Here is a 24,441-nt window from a genome sequence, read left to right as displayed (position 1 = left end):
CTATATATCAGTAGTTAGCACGGCCACAAAACCCAAAAAAACAAAAGCAAAAAATAAAACAAAAACAGAGAGAAGCACACATGTAGTAATGAATGACATTAAAAAGAATGATCTGTACTTTTCACGGGAATATAAATTCCGTTTGGAGAATTCCGTAAATTACTGTAGTTTGTTTTCTTATCCCTGTGTCAAAGCACATTTTTTTCCAATGGGCCATAACTCTAACTCTAAAGCATGTTTCTCTTATTCACTGATGTAGCAAAATTTGTTTACATTAAATTACTGTTTAAATATGTTACATCAGTGTAAAACCGACTAATTTTGCTTGCTGAAATTAAAAATGTCGATGCTTTTCTTTCAGAACCGTCAAATTCTGCGCTGAGCACCGAAGAGGTGGTTTCCCCACACAATTCCCAAATCCTTGGTTTTGACGTAAACACTGCAGTGAACCCGTTCATGAACTCTTACGGTCAACACCAGCTATGATGCCAGTGGCATCGTTTTTAATCAATCTTTTTCACTTGAAAACGATTTTTCTTGTTCTACGTAACTTTACAACGGTATCGGTAGAGTTTGACTGTTGTTTTTTTATTAATTAAACCTTACAGCCCTTTTTTAAATGAAATGCTATTAATTTTGCATACGTAATTCTGCGAATACGGTCCTGGTACTTACGGTTACACTGGCAAAATCCGTCATTTTTGCATTGATTCAACATCTGCAGACGTTGAATCAATATAAAAATGACGGATTTTGCTGTCTGGGATACTTACTTGCAATTCGTCCAAATATCTTGTTTTGTTTTCGATTTTTCTCGTCATTGCCGCTATACGCTGTTACAAGTTTCACCGAACGATGTATTGCTTGCAACATGTATTGCTTGTGTAATTTTTTTGCTTTCTGAAGAATTGTTTCGTTGTTTCAAGTCATATTCTGGTGATATTTCAACGACTGTTTTATAAGCCAGACATGGTTCCATTTGCTTTCACTTTAATCCCAACAATAAAAGAATTAACTTTAGTTTATATCGCATTCTATTGAAGGTATAAGAATCAACGTTTTAGTTAGTTGGGCTTTGGAAATGGAAAGCTTTTCTTCATGATTATGTGGAGGCTTTGAAACTATTGACTCAAGCATGGCAATCGAGGTTGATATTATTTTAATACTACGGTACTGTTGCGCTGTTGTCCGAGTAACCCTAACCCTGAAATATTTTTGCATATGTAAACGGCTAACAGACTTGTAAGTTGGGCTATTGAAAAAAATGAGTGAAGGGTTATTGAAAGAAGATTTATTTCTTTGATCAAATTTATGTGGCAAATAGCCATGCAACGCGTTCGCTGTTAACTGTAGGCTAGTGACTGGTCAGAGGCAGTGATATGTAATGTTGTTGTTATAAAGCTTTCTTTCCGGTAGCCTGCCTTGCGGAAATGCCGAACGTTTGTTCCTACGCGTACACCCAATAGACCTTTTGCACATTCAAAATCACCAGAGCGTGACGTTTGAGTTATACAGAGTCTGAGGGTGAAGAATCGCTTGTTTACTACGGTTTATGAAGGCGATTCTTGTTGTTGCAAGCAAGCGTGAAGTCGCTGGCAGGTGAAAGTAAATTTTTTGTGTTTATGAATTGTTGTAGGTTATTGGTACACTTCAGTTCTTGTTCGTTTTAATCATAGTGTTGGCTAACAGACTAGGAAAGGCAATTTAGGACGGCCGTTGTGAAGCGTGTGCATTTTGACCGGGTATTATGGACCACGTTAATGGTACCTTGTCTTGCAACATTTTATTTTGATTCTGCATTGCCTTTTCTGTGTCAATAAATTAAAATGTTCATGGTCTTAAAACTCATGGTGTTGAAAGTTTTCGTCTGGTTTTCGTAAGCGGATAAATCTGAGGCATGTTTTCTTCAGTTTCCTTCAGTTTGTTCAAACAAAATAGGTTTTTAAAAATTGCATAACATATGCAACAAACCAACCACACTTGAATGATGATACCAAGCATAGTCACTGGTATTTTCCTATCGAAGATGTGAAATTGACGATTTTTTAATGGCCCTCTCTACATGAATGCGATGGCGTGCAATACTTCGTGTATTCAACACTTTGTCTTCACTCATTTGAGGCCTTCTATCTAGGAGCGGTGGGATATTCAAATGTAGACCAATAGGCCTATCATGTAGGCTAAGTTTTTTTCTATAAAAAAAAAAAAACTTTATCGGCCATAACAGCCAGCATCATTGAAGTGCAGTTCATTAATCATTAGCAGCTGTTGTCTGCTGCAAAAGGTGAAAAAATCCACTCCTCTGACATATTTCTTTGTCACTCACATTAGCAGTGTAGCCAACAACTGAGATAGGCTACAAACATAATACTCCCACTAATGCCTTTGCCGTGTCAGTACTTTTATAGTTCGAGTACGTTTTCGACTGACGGTGAAGTGAGCAGGCGCGAATCTAAGAGTTTTTTTCGGGGGGGGGGGCCAGAAAATTTGAAAATCCATTAAAAAGAAAGAAAAAGCTAAACAGATATGAACAATGATACTACGACATATACGATATGCTATAAAATAGACATTAAAACAACTATTTTCATCAATTGTGATGCCGAGGGACTAATATCAGCTGTTTAGAAGCATATCAAACCATTTGCTGCGGAAACATACAATTTCTACAATTTTTCACAAAATTTCGGGGGGGGCCCGGGCCCCCCCATAAATCCGCGCCTGGAAGTGAGGATAGTGTTTCGAGACGTACTTCAGTGCAGTCGATGACGATCATGGTGCTTGGGTAGTCCTTCTTGAAGTCTGCCTCCATGGCTGCGTTTGATAACATCACAATGAGGGCAGGCCCGTAACTAGGGGGGGCGAAGCCCCCCTGCAAAAATGTTGGCACCCCCTGGAAAAAATTATGTTAATTAGCTCTGTTCGCTGACTTTTCAGTTTTACACTCAATTTTCTTGTGTTATTTAATTGTAAACATTGTGTGTTTAAGGGTGTGGTAGAATGTTGTCTCTAAAACAAAGTTTGCCTAATTTTAAACAAAACTGCATTAAAAGAGCGAGTTTTGCCAATACCAAACATTCAAATATCTCAGCCAGGAATTAGCAACAAGAAAACATAGAGGCTTAGCTTTATTACCGAAAAATGCCCTAGAAAACATGATCTTATCCTTTTGCTATGCCACTGGACAGCACCATTTTACAGGAATATTTATACCCACATGTTTGTTGAAAATGCTTTCAGAATGCACCAAATTCAAAGTAATTTTTCAAAATTTTCTGGGGGAGGCCTCCCAGACCCCCCGCTGCTGGGTGTCGCCTTTGGCGAAGACGCCGTCGGTCTTTGCCCGTCGGCCGTAAACCCCCACCCCTTTTCAAAATTCCTGGCTACGCCACTGACTGTTTCTATGATAAACTAGTCTAATGTAAACGTTGTATTAGGCCTACGATTAATGTAATTCTTGTGTAAATATACCCACATTGTGTACAAACGTCGTTTTCGTACATGATACGGAAGGTAAAAGTTGGGCCCCCTCTAGAATACTTTTTGCCCCCCCTGCTGCTCCAAGCTAGTTACGGGCCTGAATGAGGGTATAGGCTATGTTCAAACTAATCAACCTTAAATACATGAGATGCATTCATGAATGAAAAATAGCCTACAGTGTACCCTACGGCTACAGAAGCAGAACTAATACGGTACCAAACCTTGTGCTTAAGTCTGTATAAAACAAACCGAGGCGAAGCTTCATCAACACCAACAAAAATTCATCTTCCACCGCTAATCTATGTAGATCAGTGGTTTTCAACCAGGGTTCCGCCAGTAAGTCTAGGGGTTCCGCAAGTTTACATTCAAATCCGAGAGTCTATTTTATTATTATATGCATATTGTTTGAATATAATCAAATATTGATTAGGAGTGCCACTATTAATAAATTTGCTACACTTTAACACGTTCGTGCGATCCCGAATTTTCGTTGTTTTCTTGTGAGATCACCTTTAACTTCCTGCTTTCCCGCCAAATTTCGTCGACATGTTTTCTTCGCTTCAAGGAGTTCTTGTTAATCAAACGATGTTTTTTGCATAAGGCAATTAAATTATTGAACAGGGGTTAGATGAGCTTTTGGAATGTTTCATTGGGTTCCTTTCCACCAAAAAGGTTGAAAACCACTGATGTAGATGCAGTGCTCCTGTAGCATTTTGAAAATAGCATCGTCATTAAGTTCTGCATCAACATTTTGATTTGCATGCTTACCTTTTGAAGCTGTATAATTCAGGAAATTCTTCCTATCTTTGCCTGGCAAGATCGCTTCCAATGCAGCAAAGAACTGGTCGAAGGTTTACGCTTCTGTAGCCTACAGTCTTTAACTTAAAAGACTTTTATTTTCTAGCAAATTATACTGAAACACTGATACACGCCTGTAAAGACCACAAAACAACAGCTCAAGCAAACATTAAACAGTTTATTCGCCTGCAAACTACGCCACTAACCCTATCGCACAGCATTGTAGGCTAAATAGCGGCTGGTCGTTCACGACTCCAACGTCACGCTCTGTTGGTTTGTTATGCAAAAGGTCTATTGACCTTAAAAAGCCTAATTTTACCTAAAATTCGATGGCATTCCTAATAATTTATGTTATGGTGACAAAATTATTAGGCCTCATTGCTTGTACGAAAGAGAACTGAAAACTCTTGGTAATCACAGGAAATCGTACTGTGACAACACGCCCCGATGAGATGAGACGAAAAAAAAACTCAAGATTAAGCAGCTCTGGTTCGGGCTGTGCGCTTGAACAACGCATTTTAAGAGCTCTTTCTCAATCAATCGTTTATGTTAGGGTTGCTTTCCATGACATCTAGTGAATAAAATAATTTACGGACAACAACAAGTGTAAACTACACTACGCAAATCTCAGTAACGTGGCCTGCGTAAGGCGTTTTCAGTCCGAGGATAAAGATTCAAAACCAACCTACTGTAATGTGTTGATCAAGCGCCCACCCCGAAAGCCGAACCAACGCCGTGTGTGTTGTGGAGTCTAGTTTGAAATGGGGCTTTTTTGTTCGTATTTTTTGTAATTATATCGTACTATTCTCGTAACAGACAAAATAAATTTTTTTCTCAGTTTGGGGATAAAAATTTAAACTACAGGTAAGTCAATATAGCTTCTCTGGCAACACTGTAGACAATTCGGCTGAGTGAGTACTGAGTAGCAAGGTTGGCGGTTTTCCAACCAGATTGGAGCTGGGCTTCTTTTAACCTGGGTACGGTAGGTGTTTTGACCAAGTGTTAAGGTCATTTTACGATAAATTTATGTAAAATACTTGCATGCTTTGAATCCGGTTTAGTCTCTTTGCGAAAATTTGGCTTGTTTGAAACCCGTCGCAATAAACTAAATTGGTTAGAGATACAAATTTCTCAAATAAGAACTTGTAACTTTGATTAATAATAAACATAAGGTTGTTATATATTAATCTATTTAATATTAATCAAGTTACAAGTTCTTATTCGGGAAATTGAAAAGTACTTATTCTGTCTCTAACCAAATTTTTTTTTTCAACCGGTGTCAGAAAAATGATATTCTCCAATCGTGAATTTTACCTTCTCTTTCAATAGTCGTTCAGTCTGTTCTCTTTTAAAGTCTGTTTCTGAGCGTGTGCATTTTTCAATTCCCCACTTATTTCGTAAAATTTTTTACATCTTATAGCCTTCAGCCTTACGGGAAATTGCTGTTTTTAGTGTGGCGTCGTGTATTTAATCGCTGCGGATTGTGGAAAATCTTGCTATGATTTTTGTGTATTGGTAAAGATAGTCTTTATGAGCAACTTCAGGAAAACACTTCTTCTAAGGAAAGATGTGGTTAAGTGATACAAGTCTACAAATCAATCAAGAATTTTTATTCGATTAACTCTTATGCGATTACTTACCCGTTGAATTTTCTTCACAAGTGAATTAAAATGTTTTGAATTATGCAATGTTATGCAGTAAAGCGATTTATGCCTTTAACGGTTTAACCGATATGCAATTAACCGATTTCGACTGTATTGTGCTTGCAACACCATTATTATTATTATAAATTTGCATTTTTGTATTGTTTGAGGCATAGGCGCCAACTTTTCAAAAAACCTTGGGGGGCGAGAAAGGTGATGACGTCATAACCATAACGCTATTTTACTCAATTATAGTAGTAGTTGATTAAGCTTACTGTCTTGTTGATATTGACACTGAGGTCGCAAACCGAATTTATTAGAACCGCTGCTTGAAACGATTAGTTTTACGCCTAGTCATAAAAGTTTTGATATTATTAGCTCATAATTGGAACAATTGGAAAACAAGCTGATTTATTTCCTTTTTGTATGAGTGAATAATAACGATCAAAACAGTGAAGTCATCGAAATAAAACGCAAAAAATCATGATCTCAAGCAGAGTGGAAACCCGCTTTCAGTTTTATGAACCTCGTTTTGCTAATTACTTACCTTCATAGCGTTAACAACGGCAAAGTGTTGTCTCTTCTTTTTTTATTTTAGAGTTTTATCGAATAGGTAGTGCAGGAATGTATGTATATAGATGAGTGTATGAGATGTGGCCTATATATTTTCACAAAATACACAACATCAATAGTCAATGCCATGCTTATTGAAGCAAGTCGTAGTTTCAACTCAATAAAGTTTGCTAAAATCGATTTCATGTTTGATTGAAGTCACAGAAAATCTAACGGACGCTTGGATAACTCGTGAAATGAGAATAAACATTCAACCTCGCATTCGCTTTGTCGCTACCACGTGTTTTGTCTTTGAAGTTGCTCCTCAGTCCTCACACGCGGGAAGATAAGCAGTAGGGTGTTGCAAATTTTACAACCTATGTTGGAAGTTTGATTGTAAGGTGGGAAATCTTCCAAAACCACACCAAAATTTTTTTTTTTAAATATTGATATTTAGGGGTCCCACGCTTACCTCAAAAAGTTCATTTTTGGTCGCAAATAGCTAGGGATGGGCAATTCAGAATAATTCAATATTCTAGAATTATTCCGGAATACTAAACCGAATCCAGAATCGAATCCAGAATACTGAATCCTATTAACTTCCAGGATCCAGCAACACAAAAAGTAAAAAATTTCAGACACAAAAGCTATACAATCAAAGTAAATGTTTGTTGCAATGCAACACATTAAGGCATTCTAAATGACTTCCAGCCAAATGGGAGCAGTGTTGCCAGATGATGGAAGCCGCTTGGCAACAAAAAGTAACTAAAATTTCACCAGATATTAAAAACACCCTAAACAAGCCCATAGCCAGCCGAGGGCCAGGGGGGCATCGCCCCCCGCCTGGAAAAAATTCCGCCCCCCTCCCCCCCTGGCAAAATCCCAACATTCTCGAGCAACAGCTATAGCAACATCATCGAGCAACAGCAATTATAATGATTTTGCCCAAAAAAAATTGTCGGCCCCCCCTAAAAAAAATTCCCCCCCCTTGCTCTACGGTCTGGCTACGGCCCTGACCCTAAATAAAGCAATTTCGCTTAAATACAAAGAGTTTTTAAGACTTAAGACACTGCCATCATCCATATGCAGACCTCTTGCAAAACGTTTTCTATACGAGCAGGGATTATTTGCTAAAAAGTTTAAAAAAATTGAAAAAACTTTCTTGAAAAAAATTGAGTAGGAAAAATTTCACCAGATTTCACCAAAAAGTTATCTGGTTCCAAGGTCAAAAAGCTTGGCAAGAAAGACCTCTAAATTTCACCAGAATTTTTTAATTTGATATTCTATTTCCCCATCTGGCAACGCTGAACGGGAGCGCAGCTTAGTTTCCGTCAAGCCGCAGTCGAAAAGAATCGCTCGAAAGATGCTGAGGTGTTTCAGAGTAGTGTTGGGCGATATATCGAATTTTCGATACGATACGATATCTTTTCAATATCGATATTTATTTCAATATCGTTCGATATTTTAACTATTACAGCCCTAACTCGTAACTGCAAACCCCTACAAAAATGTTGCCGAGGCCAAACGGCAAAAGTTGAAATTGCCTCGGCAATTGCTGTGAACGTTTCGGCAATTGCTGTGAAAGTAGCAATAAAGCGAACAACACGATTACGCACGCTGTTGCGGTAATTCACGTTGAATAATTCATGGGGAGGAAAAGTACGTTAATTTTGGGTTGATTTAATGTTAGAGTCAGCACAAATCGATTTAATTTTCCCGGCGGGTGTATTGCGTAACAACAATGCCCAATAAGAATTTTACGTTTGTTTTACATTAATTGGACATCTAGCGACGTTGAATTATCATAAAATAACGTGAATTGCTCAACTAAGTACCGGTAACAAATTAATAGCTCCCTGCGAGAAGATTGCCTCGATTTACGTATGCACTAACATAATTTCGGCACAATTGGGATACTGCGAGCAACACAAAGTCTGTTTGATGAAGAACTAGATGTCAAAATCGGAATCATCAGATGTTGTACCGGAGGATGAGGTTGTCGCGTCATCACTGGAATCGGACACATCAAGAGGCTCATCGCTTGGCTGTAAATCTACACCGTCTTTGCCGTTCGCAATGAAGTGTCCACGTTTTGCGGCTTTCGTGCTTTGATACCCACCCACACGCCTCTTTCGCAGAGCTCCATCGGGTGTTGACTATAAAGAGCAAATCTGTGGCATAACGACTAGGAGCAGGGCGTAGCCAGACCGCAGAGCAAGGGGGGGCGAACTTTTTTTAGGGAGGGCCAAAAACTTAATTCATTATAATTGTAGCTGTTGCTCGAGAATGTTGGGATTTTGCCAGGGGGGGGCAAAATTTTTTTCGGGGGGGCAAGACCCCCTGGCCTCCGGCTGGCTATGGGCCTGCCTGGGAGGAATTTATAACCCTAACCTTACAAGCGCTCGTGTGGCCTCGGTATTTTTATTGCTGACGCTAATGCGCCATTTATGCATCTGCGTCGGCAATCATCTCGGCAATTGCCGATATTAATTTCGAAGACTGGGAAACTCTTTTCTTAATTAGAACAAAAATATCGAAAAGTATCGAAATATCGAGTATTTTTTCAAATATCGTATCGTTTTGTTTTTTTCAATATCGCCCAACACTATTTCAGAGCCAACTCCTTTAGCAAGGGCATCTGCTCAATGTTGTTACGCCCATCAGTCAAACTATCGCAGAGTCGCATACGCACGTGGATTGAAAAAAAGCATTGCACGATTGTGCATATTGTGTACAAAGCGTGAAGAAAATTGCGCGCTTAGTTTCTTTGGTTGCTCGTGCGAGCGAGTGACGTAGAGTTGCATGAGCCGTGCGCGCACAACGCATGCACAATGTTTTTGAAAGTGTGGAACTGCGGATGGTGTCAGTGCAAAGAAAAAAGTGAGTAAACCACACTTTTTTTCAGTTCACTGTCTCCAGCTGACAGCTCGCACAAGACTTATGTATATCTTTAAAACCGAATCTTATTACCCGGTTTTATTGCCGTTTTGGATTCGGATAGTTTAGGATCCGAATCCTTCTGGATTCGGTATTCTGAATTGCCCATCCCTACAAATAGCAACATTTTTAAATTGTTGTGAAATCTACATTATAAATGATAGATATGTCATGTTATATATATATCATTTTTGTCAGAATTGAATGTAGAATGAGCTGCAATAAACAAAAATGAGATTTATAGGATTTTGAAATTTTTTAGGCAAGTGATTAAAAGTAGATTTTTTTCTTATTTTGCAGAATAGGTTAGAGGCTTTCCATCAATACAACGAATTTTTAAAAAAGTCCAATACCTCCTAAAATACTTTGTTTAGACCAAAAACAATGCCATTTTTGGATTCTGCATCCTCAAAAATGGTGGAATAGACACTTTGAACAACCATCTTTCTACCTTGAGTGTAGCGTCTAAAATCAAAAATTAGTAATGCGGATGAAGTGCACCACCTAGTGATGGTCCAAGTCTCTAACTTGGCAACCGTTTACCTGATTTTGAAAAATAAATTTTTAATGGACTTGGGCTACAACATATATTTGAACCATCTTATTCTGCAACCTAGTGGTTGCATTGATTTGTTGTATTATAATGGAATGCCTCGTAAACAACATAAAATAAAAGACCACTTAGACACAAAAAACAAATTTTGAGTGATTGTTAGCCTACAAGCCCTACAAGTTTTATCAAGTGTGTCCAGTCTTCACAGTATTAATGACTTGCTTCTGATGCCATAGTGAGAACATATGCTCTAACTTTATTGTCTGTTGCTTTCATCTCAGCATCTGTCGATTATTATTATCGTCGCTGTCTTTGACCTTTCTGTTTTGAATGCATCTGGTCAAATTTCTTATCAACCTTTCAGTTGCCATTTGATTGTTTTTGAAAGACATCCTGTCGCCTGGTGAACCAACTGAAAGGCAAGGAGAGCACTGACTGGTGATTAGGGTGGAGTGAAAAAAATAAAAATCACTAATCCAAAAAACGTCCCCTCTCAATAGTTGCCTTTGGTCCCAAAACTTATTTTAAAAGTGGTTTTGGGAAGTTGCCTCCAATACTCAGGTGACAACCTTGACGCAAAGGTCATGCGGGGGTCAAATCCCATAAAAATGCCATAACTATGTGAGCGGTGATGCTAGGGAGCTAATTTTGATGGCAAAAGAAGCAGAATGTGCACTTTCCTATCTGTCTCAAAAGAAGTTTTTGTCGAAATTTCACTAGATATATGATTATTTTCACAAAATGTAATTTTCAGGTCAAATATGAATAACACATAGCATTATGCACAGTTTAACATCACCATAACATAATCACTCCACAAGAAATCAGCATAATGAGTAATGAGTATGACAACACTTAAATTCTGACCAAACCAACAAACCACCAGAAATTCGACACCTGAGTAACTGCAACATCGAAAAAATCAGAGAAGAAAAGCTCATTATGCGCCACGCATGCCACAATCAAGCTGTGGAGCGCCACATAAAGCTTGTAACCGAAGCTTCATCAGCAGTAGCTGGCTTCAACAGACGTGACGGTCTAATCAGGCTAAAGATTCGGTCACGAAAACTGATGAAGCAATTCAATAGCCTACCAAAAAGCAATTTCAATCTTAGGTCCTCCTGCCGATACCATTTCCCCCTGCATAAAACTGGCATTTAATGTCGTCGTCTAGGCTTTTGCAATATTATGTAACCCAGTAGTTCTCAAACTGTGCGTCGCGACGCCCTGGTGCGTCGTTTCACTTTTCCAAGGGCGTCGCAGAATAATTCCGTTTCTTGGCTAAACTCAGTTTAAGATTATAAAAATTAGGTTAACCCTTTGAGGACCGCTAGGACAGATGTGTCCCATGCATTTAGCTGATTACACCGCAGTCAACTAAATATTTGCCACTGCTGATACCCTAACGTAGTATCGGATGTCTATCCTTCAAAAAAAAAATTAAAAGCTCTGATTCATTTTTCTTGGTGTAATTTCATTTTGAAAACAGTGAAGAGTTGAGGTTGCAAGTGCATTTTTTCCCTTCAAATTTGCGAAGCAGAGGCTTATTTATTTATTTACATTTGTCCAAGCTCGAGTCGAAATTTGCAAAATACTTCCAGGAAAATTTTTCAAACTACGAATGGACTCGCAATCCTTTCGTAGTAGGAAATCCGGCAAATTTTTGGATTCAATGAATGACGATTATCCAGGTTTGGTGAAACAAAGCACTACGAATTATTATCCCATTCGCTACGTTGTATTTATGTGAAGCAAAATTTTCTGCCTTGGTGGTGATAAAAACCAAATATCGATCACGAATAAACACCGAAAGAGTAATGCGAATGGCAATTTCAAAAATTCTCCCAAGATTCAATGAACTTTGTGAAAACAAACAAGCCCACATGTCACATTAAATAACATGCATTGCCTTTTGTTGTCGTATCAATAAACAAAACTTTAATCATAAGTTTATTCATTTACTTTTATTTGCTGGTGCGTCGCAAGTCCAGAAAACTTTTCCAGAGGCGTCGCAACAAAAAAAAGTTTGAGAACCACTGATGTAACCCAATTTCATATTTGTTTGTTGTTACCATCCTGTGCTTGTGCTTGCTCTAAAACCACTCAAATGTGTGTTTCATTGGTTAGAGATATATCATACTCAGGGCTGCGATTTGTGCCTTTTTCGGTGACGAGGTCACTCGACACGCGCCATCACTATTCGACAAACGCCGTGCCTTACAAAAAAAAAACGAAAAAAAAGGAAAATAAAAAGGAAAAAAAACTGAGAGAGGACTAAACGTCGTCAGGTCAAGAAACAATCGGGAGGGGGGGATCACGTGATGCAATCATAAGAGTGCTGACTTACGTAAACTTTCTTGCGCCAGGTACTTCAAAGCAAGGTCTAAAAGTGACGCTTCACACGAGAAACTCCCGAGGCGTCAGCGCCGCCATTTTGAACACTGCGGGAGAATGCTTTGATCGAAGTTCCAACGCCTGGCATCAAACATTTCGCCACACACGTTTTGTGCTATTCGACACAACGGGTTTCTTTTTATAGATAAAATAACCGAAGTAGGCTACTTCAATTGTCAACGTGTTTGCAAGTTTGTATTTATGTCTGACTTATGTACTTGTTGTTCAAAGCTTGCAGAAATGTTTTGCAATGTGAATAAGGAATAGTAGACAGATAAACACGGTTGCAACTTGACTTCCATCCACTAAAAGGGTTTTTGTGATTACGTAATGGGCGATTTTGCATTTGCATTCACAAAAGCACACAACCCAGCTGGCAAAACAAGTCGTTTTTACATTGATTCAACGTCTGCAGACGTTGAATCGAAAAGCGAAAAATATACTAGAGTAGTCTATCACGAGTCACGACCGCACTGTTTGATTTGTAGTGATGTAATAATACCAAAAGTAGCGATACCGCACGCTGTTACGTTAAATCACGTTAAATAACTAAGGGGGAAAAGTAAGTTAATTTTGGGTTGATTCAACGTTCGAGGTAGCACAAATCTATTCAATTTTCCTGGCGGGTTACATTACGTACCCAGACAGCAAAAATCATCATTTTTACATTGATTCAACGTCTACAGACGTGAAGTCAATGCAAAAATACCGAATTTTGCTGCCTGCGTAACAATGCCCAAGAAGAAATTTACGTTTGTTTTACATTAATTCGACATCTAGCGACTTTGAATTATCATAAAATAACGTTAATTGTTCAACCAGGTACCGGCAACAAATTAATATCTCACTGCGAGATGATTGCCTTGATTTACGTTTACACTAACATAATTTCGGCACAATTGAGATACTGCGAGCAAACACGAGTCTGTTTGATAAAGAACTAGCTGACAGAATCGGAATCATAAGACGCTGTATGGGAGGATGAAGCTGTCGCATCGTCACTGGAATACTTGAAGACGCAAAACTGCCCGTTCATGAACGCGCAATGCCATATGATCAGAAGCATTATTTTTCTTTTTCGCCGAAGAACCGTTTATCTAATTTTGTATTATATTATACTTTTTTAACTTGACTCCGTAGCTTTTCTAATTCCGATTTGTTTCCGTCATAAAATTCTTTACTAATTTTGCAAAATACCACACTAACTTTTTCTTATGTTTGATAATCTATAGCAGGTAAATTCCACTTTTTAACTGTATCTTCTTTCTCGATGATTTATATTCGCAACGACACCGGTAAACAATAAGCATTCGATGAAAGAATAACATTTGCGTAACAGTTAAGCCAGTATTTATAAGGTAGCAAACTTTTTACAGTTCACAAGAGCATTGTCAGCGCATAAAATAGCTTGCGTGATGCTCTGGGCTACCGCCGTGTGACACGCGATGAAGAAGCGCATAAAATTTCGTTTGATCAAACATTAAATGGAATCACTCATCGTCGTAGATGGAATCACTCAACCAGCGTGCGATTAAAAACTTAAAGTAAGTGACTGATACCACACAACTTGTGCGGTAACTCGCGGCCAAACGCTTATAATCTGACTCTTGTGACGTCATATTACTATTCGACAAACAAGCGTAGAATTTTTGGTCGTTCGACAAGAAAGAAAAAATCGCAGCCCTGATCATACTCATTATGCTGATTTCTTGTGGAGTGATTATGTTATGGTGATGTTAAACTGTGCATAATGCTATGTGTTATTCATATTTGACCTAAAAATTACATTTTGTGAAAATAACCATATATCTAGCGAAATTTCAAAAAAAACTTCTTTTGAGACAGATAGGAAAGTGCACATTCTGCTTCTTTTGCCATCAAAATTAGCTCCCTAGCATCACCGCTCACATAGTTATGGCATTTTTATGGGATTTGACCCCCGCATGACCTTTGCGTCAAGGTTGTCACCTGAGTATTGGAGGCAACTTCCCAAAACCACTTTTAAAATTAGTTTTGGGACCAAAGGCAACTATTGAGAGGGGACGTTTTTTGAATTAGTGATTTTTATTTTTTTCACTCCACCCTACTGGTGATGTCAAAGAATGCAGACGGTAGACGATTGGTTGTTTTTCTAAAGTAGATTTTCTATATTAACCGATGCTGTCGCAATGTTTTTAACAGCTTCTGGAGTCATCACTTTACTTTTCGAAAAGCATGATAATATGTTTTACAATGTCGGTTGATGAAGCTCGCAGCAAATCTCGCTTCAGCAAAGTTAAAGCTGGTCCCTCTACTACACTCAGCCTGACGTAAATGGAGAAAAACATACATCCAATATGAATTGACAGATACATTCAATGGCATTTAGTTGTGATTTTGTGATGTCAAAGGGTTTAATGATCAGCATCCTTAGGTACCCGTTTGCTTTTGTTAACCACCTTGCTTGATGAAGTTGCTCTTGCTTTCTGAACAAGTACTTTGTTAGACATGATGGGACATCCATAAAACTATAGCATGTTAGTGCCAATAAACATGCTTGATCATCTCTCATAACTTTGCTACTTTTGTGTTGCATGCCAGCTATCAAAAATTCAAGACATTCTTTTCTAACAATTATAACATGTTGTGCTTTCGCAGTTGGTTTAATCAATGGTTTCTGGATTTTAGAAGGGGTTAGGTAGTCTTTTGTAATCGTAGGAATCAAATTGTTAACAATGTCTTTCTCTAACTTGTCAGGAACCTTGGTATTTCCATCATAAAAAGTGACAACCTTGTCTGAATACAGTTCAATCACATGGTACATGCATTCAAGAACTATCACATCATGACCATTCTCTTTGTTTATATGCAAAGCCAATCTTGGACAAATACCTTTCTTTATTCCAGTCCAGTATTTAAAGAAGTTGTGTCTGACATGATGCAAATGACAGTTTTTATAACATCTGGATGTATAATATCATTAAAACAATTCTCTCCAGTGACACTTGTAGGCCTACTCTTCTTGAACGTTTTAAGAGCAACAAAAAGGACCCATCAAAGAAGTGCTATTCACTTTCCTTTAGGAAATTGATAACTGTATTCTGCTAAGGCTCAACTGTGTCCCAGCTATTCACTTTCCTTTAGGAATTGATAACTGTGATCTTAACTATAATGCTTGACTGCTGGAGTGCTGGTTGCTCATCTAGCCTAACAAACTTTGAATAGCCGACTTTCAATGTGATTGTTGTTGCACCTTTATAACCTAAAATTGTGGCATGTGTAAAGAAATTTTTTTAAACGTTTGAAAGTGAATGTTATTTTAACATCAGTTTATTCCTCATAAAATTCTGATTGCAGCAGTACGTTGTATACCCTATTTAATCCAAAAATGCGTATTTAACTAAAATATCCAGGTTTCACTAGTCGCAAGCCCCCCCAAAATTTCGGGATGAGCGTGGGCACGGCCTACTAGAACTCGGCCAAATATGTTGCTATTTGAGGAAATTTCTAAGAGTCTGAATTGTTACAATCATAGCCATGACAAACCTGTCATTTTCTCACTGTTTTGCGGACAAGAGCAACGCAGGCTGTTTTTCGCTTTCGGCATTTTTTAAGTCCGTTTAAATAATCTAAATGTCTTTGCAAAGTATTTTATCTTTGAAACACCACTTGTAATAGCTATTTTTGTTGCCCCTCAACTATAACTTTATGGGAGGCACAGCGTGGGTCAGGTGTACGTCGGAAGGCGTACACCGATGCATAGCGCTCAAGTCCGCTTTCCCGCAATGCAGGATAAAGATATGAAAAACAAAGGCTATGTCCAATTTTGACCAATTACACATTATCTACACGTTTATGGTCATACATATTCACATCAAACTTATCTAATAATTTCAGAGATGGCCATATTTTGCCCACTTTCCCATGGTAAACAATGCCTTGCTATGAACACAACAGCGTTGAGTAAAGCTTTGTAGGCCTACTGAACTTTTATGTAAACTTTCTTAATGAAAATAGAAAAATAATAAAACATTAATTTATGCATTTCACAAGCACAAAATAAACTTGCCTTCTTTATGAGGCCAATCTAATGGCTGACATGACAGCACTAGAGCAGCAACTTACATCATTCTATACAACCTAACTACAGTACATTTGAATCTCGACTACATTCTCTCCTTTTAACAAGTTTTAGCAATCTCATGTTGTTTTGAGACACATTACTCAAACCAGCCCAAAAAACCGCAACCCGCAACCTTCAAAAAAATCCCGCAACTCAGGACGAAAACCAGCCCAATTAGGCGTGAAAACCGCAAGGTTGGCAACCCTGTCTTTAACTTTCATAAAATTGAAAAATTCTTTGTTGACACAAGTGTTGCCATGCTGTCTCATAAGTATCAGCACAACTATAAAGTCTAGGTGATATTTTGCATGTTGCCAGTGGCAAAAACGTAGCATATCACACAGTTTATCAACTACAGCTAAGACAAGCAGTTTACTAACATAGCAATGATATTTGTCACAAGGTTTTGTTTTAACTTTCACCTTACTTTTGTTGAAACTGCTGCAACCGTCACATCTGGCAACTCGCATTTGGTCACTTCAGGTTTGGAAGTATGTAACTTTTAGACCGAGCATACGCGGTCTGAAAGTTACAGTAACTTTCAAACCGTACTAACTCCTGGACCACGTTGCACTGGCAGTGATCTATAATTTGTTAATTCAACAAGCCTTTTATAAGTGAGAAATTACAGCACTTATCTGGATTTGGCATAGTGGCACAGGAAGTGGAACTTAACACCTAAGCAGCTTTTCAGCAGGTGTTAATTCTTGTGTTTAGTTTTTAGAAATTTTTTTACCAAGCTACATTTTTGCAAATGTTTTCCATGAGCAACAAACTGTGTCATGTTATTTACTTTTACTTCTTTACAGATGCAATATAGCAAAAGGGTTTGGGAATGCTACAAGCATAATCTTTTTGCAGTTCTTGCCGTTGCTGTATTTTTCTGTGGCTTGTTGTTGATAATAATATACTCATCTCTGCAAAAGACTAACACAACACAGCCACAAACTCCACAAATAAGGTGACCCATTTGTTTTTGTATTATGTTTCGTTTTAAAATCATCTTTATGTACCATATTTATTTGAGTGAAAGTCACACCCCAACTCAAGTCTGTGAGATGTTACCAAATTTTTGTACTTGCAAATGGTATGCTGGACATGTTGCGGTTGTCTTTTTCCTGACTGCGGATCACGATCAGCACGTATGCAAGTGAACATGCGTCTAGTTAATGGGATTTTTTGTGTGTGCCAGTGCAATCCATTACTCGTCGTTGCATATTGCGGCTATTTTAAAAAGATGTAACTTAGCTACTTTTCAGACAGAATTTTGAAATTACTTGTGTAGGCTACAAGTCACGCCCTGAATTTGTGAGTAGACTTTTGGTAAAAAATTCTGCATCTTATACTCTAATGAATATATATAGTATATATATAATTGATATTTTTTTTTGATTTTTTGTTGATGTTCACTGACAAGCCATTTTTATCCTGTGAAAATTAGTATGTAATTATGCAAATAGCTTTGAGACTCTGCAAGACTGTAGTCAACATACTGATGTGCTGGATTTGCAAGACAGCAATGTCGGGAAATGAACAATTTGTAAAAAAAATTTTTTGTGTCAAACAACTGTATTGTGATATTATTGTACTTATGAGTTAAGATGTTAGTGTAATTACAGAAAAATGTTTTTCAGTACCCCTATAGCTGATCAGATTTATTTCGAAGAATATCCACCTGTTGATGGCGCAGAAGCAGAAATTCCTGCATTTTACAAGATAAACAATTCATCAGCAAACTTACCTATAAAGTACAATTTATTGCCAACCCAATTCGCAAAGAGACGAGTATGTTAATAAGCTTCTTATGTTTGCATTATTACAATTGATAAACTTCAACAATCAACAAGACCATAAGCTTTTTTTCACATTTTTAAAGTGAAACATTTATGTCGGGTTTTCAACATTTCAAAATTTGGATGCCCAATGTGGTTTGATTGTCCGTTTGTCATCTATCACTAAAGCCGAATCTGTACATATAATAAAAATGTCTATGATCTAAATGTTTTACATTGTTATACTGCCACACTGCCTTCTCAGCAAGAAAGTACTGATGCTAAAAACATATTTGTTTTCAGAATCCTAAAAAAGCATTTCTTGCTTTTTTTGTGAAGTCTAAAGCTAACCACTTTAGAAGACGAAGAGTTATAAGAAAAACATGGGGATCGTTTGCAAAGATTGGAGCACACAAGATAGCTATCATATTTGTAACTGGTCTATCCAAGCGCGACATTGACAACCAAGCAATAGTGTATGAAAATGAATGTTTTCAAGATATTTTACAAACGTCACACCCTGACACGTTTTCTTTGCTATCTCTTAAAACCCTTTCTGCCTTTCGTTGGATAAAAAACATTTCAAAAATCAAAAGTTCTTTTTATATATTTGCAGACGATGATTGTGTAATAGATGTCTTTAATACTCTTCAGTTTTTAGAGACACAACAAACAACACAAGAGCCTGGGTTAAACTACATATATTGTGGATTTCAATATGAACATCGTGCTGGGGTTATTCGGGGAAATGGTAAATTTGGTGTTTCCTTAACACATTATCCCTCGGACAGTTACCCTTCTTTTTGTCGTGGTGTCATGGTCATTTTGACTTATGAAGTTATCAGAGAAATATATGACGTTTCAACTGTGACTAACTATATGGGTTTTCCACTTGAGGATGTTATGGTTTATGGCATTTTAAGATCGAAATTGAACAGCAGCCATATTCGAATTTCACCTGTCATTAATCATGGTCATCCCTTGGTATTTTATCCTTGGGATAATAAAGCGACTGCGGTTGCCAAGATGCAAAGGCATTGGGAGAGGATAGAAGTCCCTTATGATTCGATGCAGCTTCGTAAAATTCAGCACTCAGAGAAAACGTGCTTAAATTACATGAATATGCTAAAGCCTAATGACGATTGAAAGAGATTTTTTAAATTAGAAGACATGGGCATTATGTTCAATTGTTCATCTTAAAAAGGCAATTTTCCACACACCTCGCGCTTTTTAAAAGTTTAACTAAATTTCAATCGTTTAAAAAAATTATCCAGTACCTTCCGACAAAATCGTTCTCTTGCATAGAGAGTTTTGCAAGCTAAAAGTATAACCATCCATACTTATAAAAACAAATTGTCAAACTACATGAATCAAACATACATGGGGCCTTGCCATGCGATATTACGATCATCGTTACTTCACTATTTCTATTTGCATAGAGTAGACTAACATATCATGTATTTGTAGATAGTAAGAATTGATGGGATCGCTAAAACTCTTGTCATGGTTAGCCTTATCACAGTGCAATCTCTTCATGGAAATTCACTTGTAGTAGTCCAGTTTTGGCCGGTGATATCCCTGTTACCGAGGGTGGCCGGATTTACCTCCAAGTGCCGCAATCGCCTTCACATTCTGCCTTCACATCGATCTGTCTAATGCATCCTCTCTTGTCAAGTCCACCTTGTTGCTTGCCTCCTCAACTTGCCTTTTCCACGTTTTCTTGGGTCTTCCTTGTTTTCTACTTGTACCTTAACATGATGGGCAATCACTCCCCACATTCTTCTGTATGTTTTGTAAACCAAGAAAATGATTGAAAATCAAGTTCCCCTTCTTGTTGAAGATTTTGTTGAAAAGTTGGTTTCTAGACTTTTCAGTTGCATTGTATTAATAGTTTTGTTTTCTATCTCTTAATCATGCTTATATCGTGTAATATGAAATTAGTAATTGTGACAATTATTCTGAACATATCTGCAGTATATGAAGAAAGAAGTTCATTTTACAGCCAACTGTTGTAAAATAAATTCTCATTAAAAAGTGCTGTTGCTAAAAATCTCCCTCGAAAAACTAAATTAAATTTTAAACTATTGGTCAAATCACTTGTGTTAAATAAATTAAATTTCTCATAGAAGATATTCCCAAAAGTGAAATTTTTAACATAAGAATTGCATTCAATCCGTTATACAGTTTATTTTTCATACATCTAGTGGTAATCTACCTACAGCAATGGTTTCAGAAAACGTATTTTGAGGAATGGGGATGACATCAAAACGAATTATTTCTGTAAAATATTGGCCACAGCTCGCATCATAGCGTTTTGCTTAGCAATTAAAGGGAGTGTTGATACAGTTTTTTCTTATAAATTAATGATATTTTGAAGTACTGTTCTATAACTTTGTATTAAACTGTCCCAAAGTTTGAATTCAATTTCTTTTAGAAATTTTCGCCTTGGGGAGGATTGTTTCTGGAAAGTTTTTATTTGAGATTTTTCGTACATTTGAAAAATATGCCAGGCAATTATGTTGGCCTTATTCTCATTTTCTGTTGTTTTGAAAGAGAACAACGTTTGTTGAAGCTGTTCCACGATGGAGTTGTCTACAAGGGCTACTAGTTGTTATTAATGCAGCATTTTGCTTTAGTATTGTTTTTATCAAATAGAAATATCAGGAACTCGTTTTTTACCTGTGTAAGAACGAAAGGATTAATATGAGGTGTTCACAATGAAATCAAACCATTTCTGAGTTTTTAATCTTATTTCTGTTACTTGGTTACCTTATACGAGAGATGTATGGGAACTGATTTTGGATTAAAAATCCACTTCCAGATTTCAACTTAAAATTCAAGTCCATATCCTGATTTCAGCATCGCAAGATTCAAATCTGGTTGAAACCGACAAAAAAAAACAATCTTTTTAGTCTAAAAGTAAGAAACTAAAAAGGAAGCGGTTTGAAAATAATGTATCGGTATTGCTATTAAATTTAAATAAACCCTGCAAGTGATATCTGGAAAGAACCGAACTGTTATAATCAAACAACCACAATTTGACAATAACAGTTAGCAATAGCAATACCTTATTTCATATAGGCTACATGCTTACAAAACATGTTTACAACTATATGTAACACGCCTTTGGTCAATCTGCACAATTTGTTGATCAGTGATGTCATAAATTGCCACAAGATAAGGGTCGGTATTGGTGTTTGAAATCGAGTTAGGGGTAAGGATCAGTCTTAAAAAGTTGGTCAACCCATGCAGATCAATTGAATACGCATTACCCAATCATACATAACAGTAATTATACAGTAGTTTTGACAAGCGTTAGACAAGCTTCAATTTTGAAGCAAGGTCACTGTTCAAGTGTTCATGCACTCATGCGTAACGATTATTCTCTAAGTTAAAGGATTACTATGGTTACAGGTTTTTAATACAACGAGTTTATCAATACGAAATGAAGAACAATCATTTTATGAGTTTTTAGGAAGTTTAAATGAAAGTCATTTCATTTTCTGCCGTATATTAAGTGTAATAAAAACTCAGTTCGTGCAATTCCGTCAGCTGTACTTCATTCATCTTACGATTATTTGGTGTACCTTCACTCGTTTTGTAGCTATAAGATTTGTGAAAAATAGTTGTGTTGCACAAACTGTTTTTTTTTTTTTTCGGTCTTGTACATATTAGGTGTTTTGCTGATTTGGTTTGCGCAACCGTGTATAAACTTAGATACGTCGTCGTGGAGTTTTGAAATGCAGTAGCATAAGCACTTATTTCAGCACGCAGCGAATTTCACCATTCTTATTGCTTTCGACTTTTTCTATCTTTTGCGTTCATTTTGCATTAAAGTAACGTGCGGTACTTCTTACTCATTGGTTCACGTATTTATCCCAAACTTTACACAGTTGTGTGAATTCTGATGGTTTGCTTTATGCGTTTGTTTTTTTGCCTTATGTCTTACCTTTTTGTATTTCATTCATTTGCAGCGGCTTGCCATGAAATTAGCAAACATTTCCTGACTGGGGAAAATCACAAATGTTAATTCTCAATTCATGCTCATTTTTGTTGGTATCACTTCGTACTAGGGTTGTCACCATAAAAAAGACCACATAAAACTGAATAACAAATGTTCAATGGCCGAATAGAGTTGCTTGCTTTGGCCAATTACAGCACCATTCAACTTCTTCATTGGTTTAATTAAATTATGTAATTTTCAAAATTCTCCGATGCTAGGTAGTGGTTTGACCTTAACAATCTTTAAATCACAATAGGACCCAAGTCATCTGACTTACGCAGTTTGGTGTTTAGTACTAACAAGCATCAATATTTTCATGTGGAAGTGTATCTAAAGTCACACACGCGTAAGTTTTGCAAAGTAAAATAGTTAATTACAGTAGGCTATTATCAAAAAGCGTTACACGAAATAACTAAAAAAAAAACTTTCCTGTCCGTGGTTTTGTGGTTATCGACTTAGGGTATCAACCAATCCAATTTGCATTCGCTTTTCTGTTTGCACGTGTTATTTTAACAATAAAAAACTGTAGCCTATGAATGTATTTAGCATGAGACGTCTTAAAAATAATCTGAACTTTGTACTGTAAGCTGCTAGTTTAGCATATTCTCATTCACCGCACTATGTGTCATTGTAGCATTAGAAAATCCTAAATCGTTATTTAGCAATGGAAAAATATCCCGTGCCCTTACTTGTGCTTTCGGCCTTGTGTCTCCGTCAGTTTTTTTCGAGTTAGCGAGCTTTAAGCTTCTGTATTCTTTTCACTTGTTATCGAAAACTGATTTTTTATGTGAAATAAATTTGTTTTACATCACATTTCTTGTGTAATATATGGTGTAAATATTGTATGTGTGTGTAAAAATGTGTGATAATTTGTGTAAATAATTATGTTTCGTAACTAATTTCTTTGTGTGCTCTTCTATCCATGTTACCGGTATATTATTTTGTAACAACCTTCGCCACGATGCCATGTAGCATATTTCTTAGTTTTATTGTGTATTATACTAGATTTTGATCTGACGAATAAAATTTCTTCTTTTGCTTGCCCATGTCATGATCTTGCACATCAACAGAGGTGTCTACACTACAGTTGACCCATAGTTTGCAACTGCCTCTGCATCAAGCCTCACCAGGTTCGTACGGTTTAAATTTTCACTATCTTCTGTTAATGCGTCACGTTGAAGAATTATTTCAACTACTTTTTTGAAATATATATGATGCTCGAGTTTTCTCCTCAGACTAGGCCTACTACCCCTATTTCATAGTAACTACAGGCTGTAAAGTTCTTTAAACTAATAGCTTTATTATCCAACTGGGCACAATTTGATTGATTGAATCTTTATCCTCGGACTGGGAAGGCTTTTTTGAGAGCTTAATTCTGGCAATTTTGCGTACCAATAGAGGCTTTGAATCACTGACGCAGGCCTGGTCACTGAGATTGACAAAGTGAAGTTTTCGATTGTTGAAGTCTTGTTGCCGGGGAATTATTCCATCCATTAGATGCCGCTGAATGGAGAGCAGTCTTAACGTGCGTTGCTCAAGCGCACAATTTCAGCAATTTTTAGTCAACTTTTTGCCACATCAATTATTATCACTATTAATCAAACAATGAAAAATGTTCGTAACTCAGCATTTTGTGTTATGTGCGTAAACGTGTAGCATTGTAAGATTTCATTCATAAGCGAATAGCTTTTGTAACTTACGAATCGATGCCTAGGCCTACGATCTAATCAATGTGATAATAACTTATACCCTCTCATATACTTAAGCCTACTGTAGCAGCATTTTTGCTTGTATTGTAGTTTAGTTGCGGAGTGAACGTTTTGAAAAACTTTAAATCATAAGTTAAAATGTTGAAATTTTAAGTCGTTGTGTGAATAGTAAACGTAGAGTATGGAAAGAGCAAACGGCCTACCAAATTAATTGAATCTTTATCCTCGGACTGGGAAAGCTTCTTGCAGAGCTAATAATCCTGGCAGTTTCGCATTCTTGTAGAGGCTTTGAATCAATGACGCAGGCCCGGTCACTGAGGTTGACAGAGTGAAGTTTCCGATTGTTGAAGTCTTGTTGCCGGAAAATTATTCCATCAATTAGATGCCGCTGAATAGAGAGCAGTTCTTTAACGAGCTTTGCTCAAGTGCACACCCCGAGAGTCGAAACAGCGCGGCTTGATCTTGAAGCTTCTTCGTTCCAGAAGTCACGCGCTAACC

General features: G+C 37.2%; 2 protein-coding genes across 3 annotated transcripts in view; both read left to right on the top strand.

Annotated features, from left to right (window-relative positions):
- LOC145785438 (uncharacterized) overlaps positions 1-1,835 on the top strand; it is a 30,450-nt gene extending 28,615 nt beyond the window's left edge. The window contains exon 18 of one of the 2 annotated variants that reach the window (XR_014291167.1): positions 362-501. Coding sequence is in view for 1 of the 2 variants with exons in the window: in XM_082597095.1 (XP_082453221.1) it covers positions 362-486 (125 nt within the window). In the remaining variant the exon portion in view is untranslated. Of the gene's footprint in view, positions 1-361 lie in introns of both variants that reach the window. The other variant, XM_082597095.1, reaches the window with a different exon arrangement.
- Positions 1,836-16,845: 15,010 nt separating this feature from the next.
- LOC145785220 (beta-1,3-galactosyltransferase 5-like) lies at positions 16,846-19,377 on the top strand. The gene is made up of 4 exons (XM_082596907.1): positions 16,846-16,950; positions 17,269-17,420; positions 18,094-18,244; positions 18,535-19,377. Exons 1-4 carry the CDS (start codon positions 16,846-16,848, stop codon positions 19,375-19,377), a joined length of 1,251 nt encoding a protein of 416 aa, XP_082453033.1.
- The last annotated feature ends 5,064 nt before the right edge of the window (positions 19,378-24,441 follow it).

The sequence above is a fragment of the Aplidium turbinatum genome, chromosome 16 (assembly GCF_918807975.1).
Source record: "Aplidium turbinatum chromosome 16, kaAplTurb1.1, whole genome shotgun sequence".
Taxonomy (NCBI): Eukaryota; Metazoa; Chordata; class Ascidiacea; order Aplousobranchia; family Polyclinidae; genus Aplidium; species Aplidium turbinatum.
This window is presented reverse-complemented; position numbering and strand designations above follow the sequence as displayed.

What these genes read in the sequence shown, in the direction of transcription:
- LOC145785220 (XM_082596907.1), top strand. Translation starts at nt 16,846, where the DNA reads ATGATATTTGTCACAAGGTTTTGTTTTAACTTTCACCTTACTTTTGTT. An exon ending in TGGTCACTTCAGGTTTGGAA is followed by an intron (nt 16,951 to 17,268) that starts GTATGTAACTTT and finishes ACTTCTTTACAG; the next exon opens with ATGCAATATAGCAAAAGGGT. An exon ending in CCACAAACTCCACAAATAAG is followed by an intron (nt 17,421 to 18,093) that starts GTGACCCATTTG and finishes AATGTTTTTCAG; the next exon opens with TACCCCTATAGCTGATCAGA.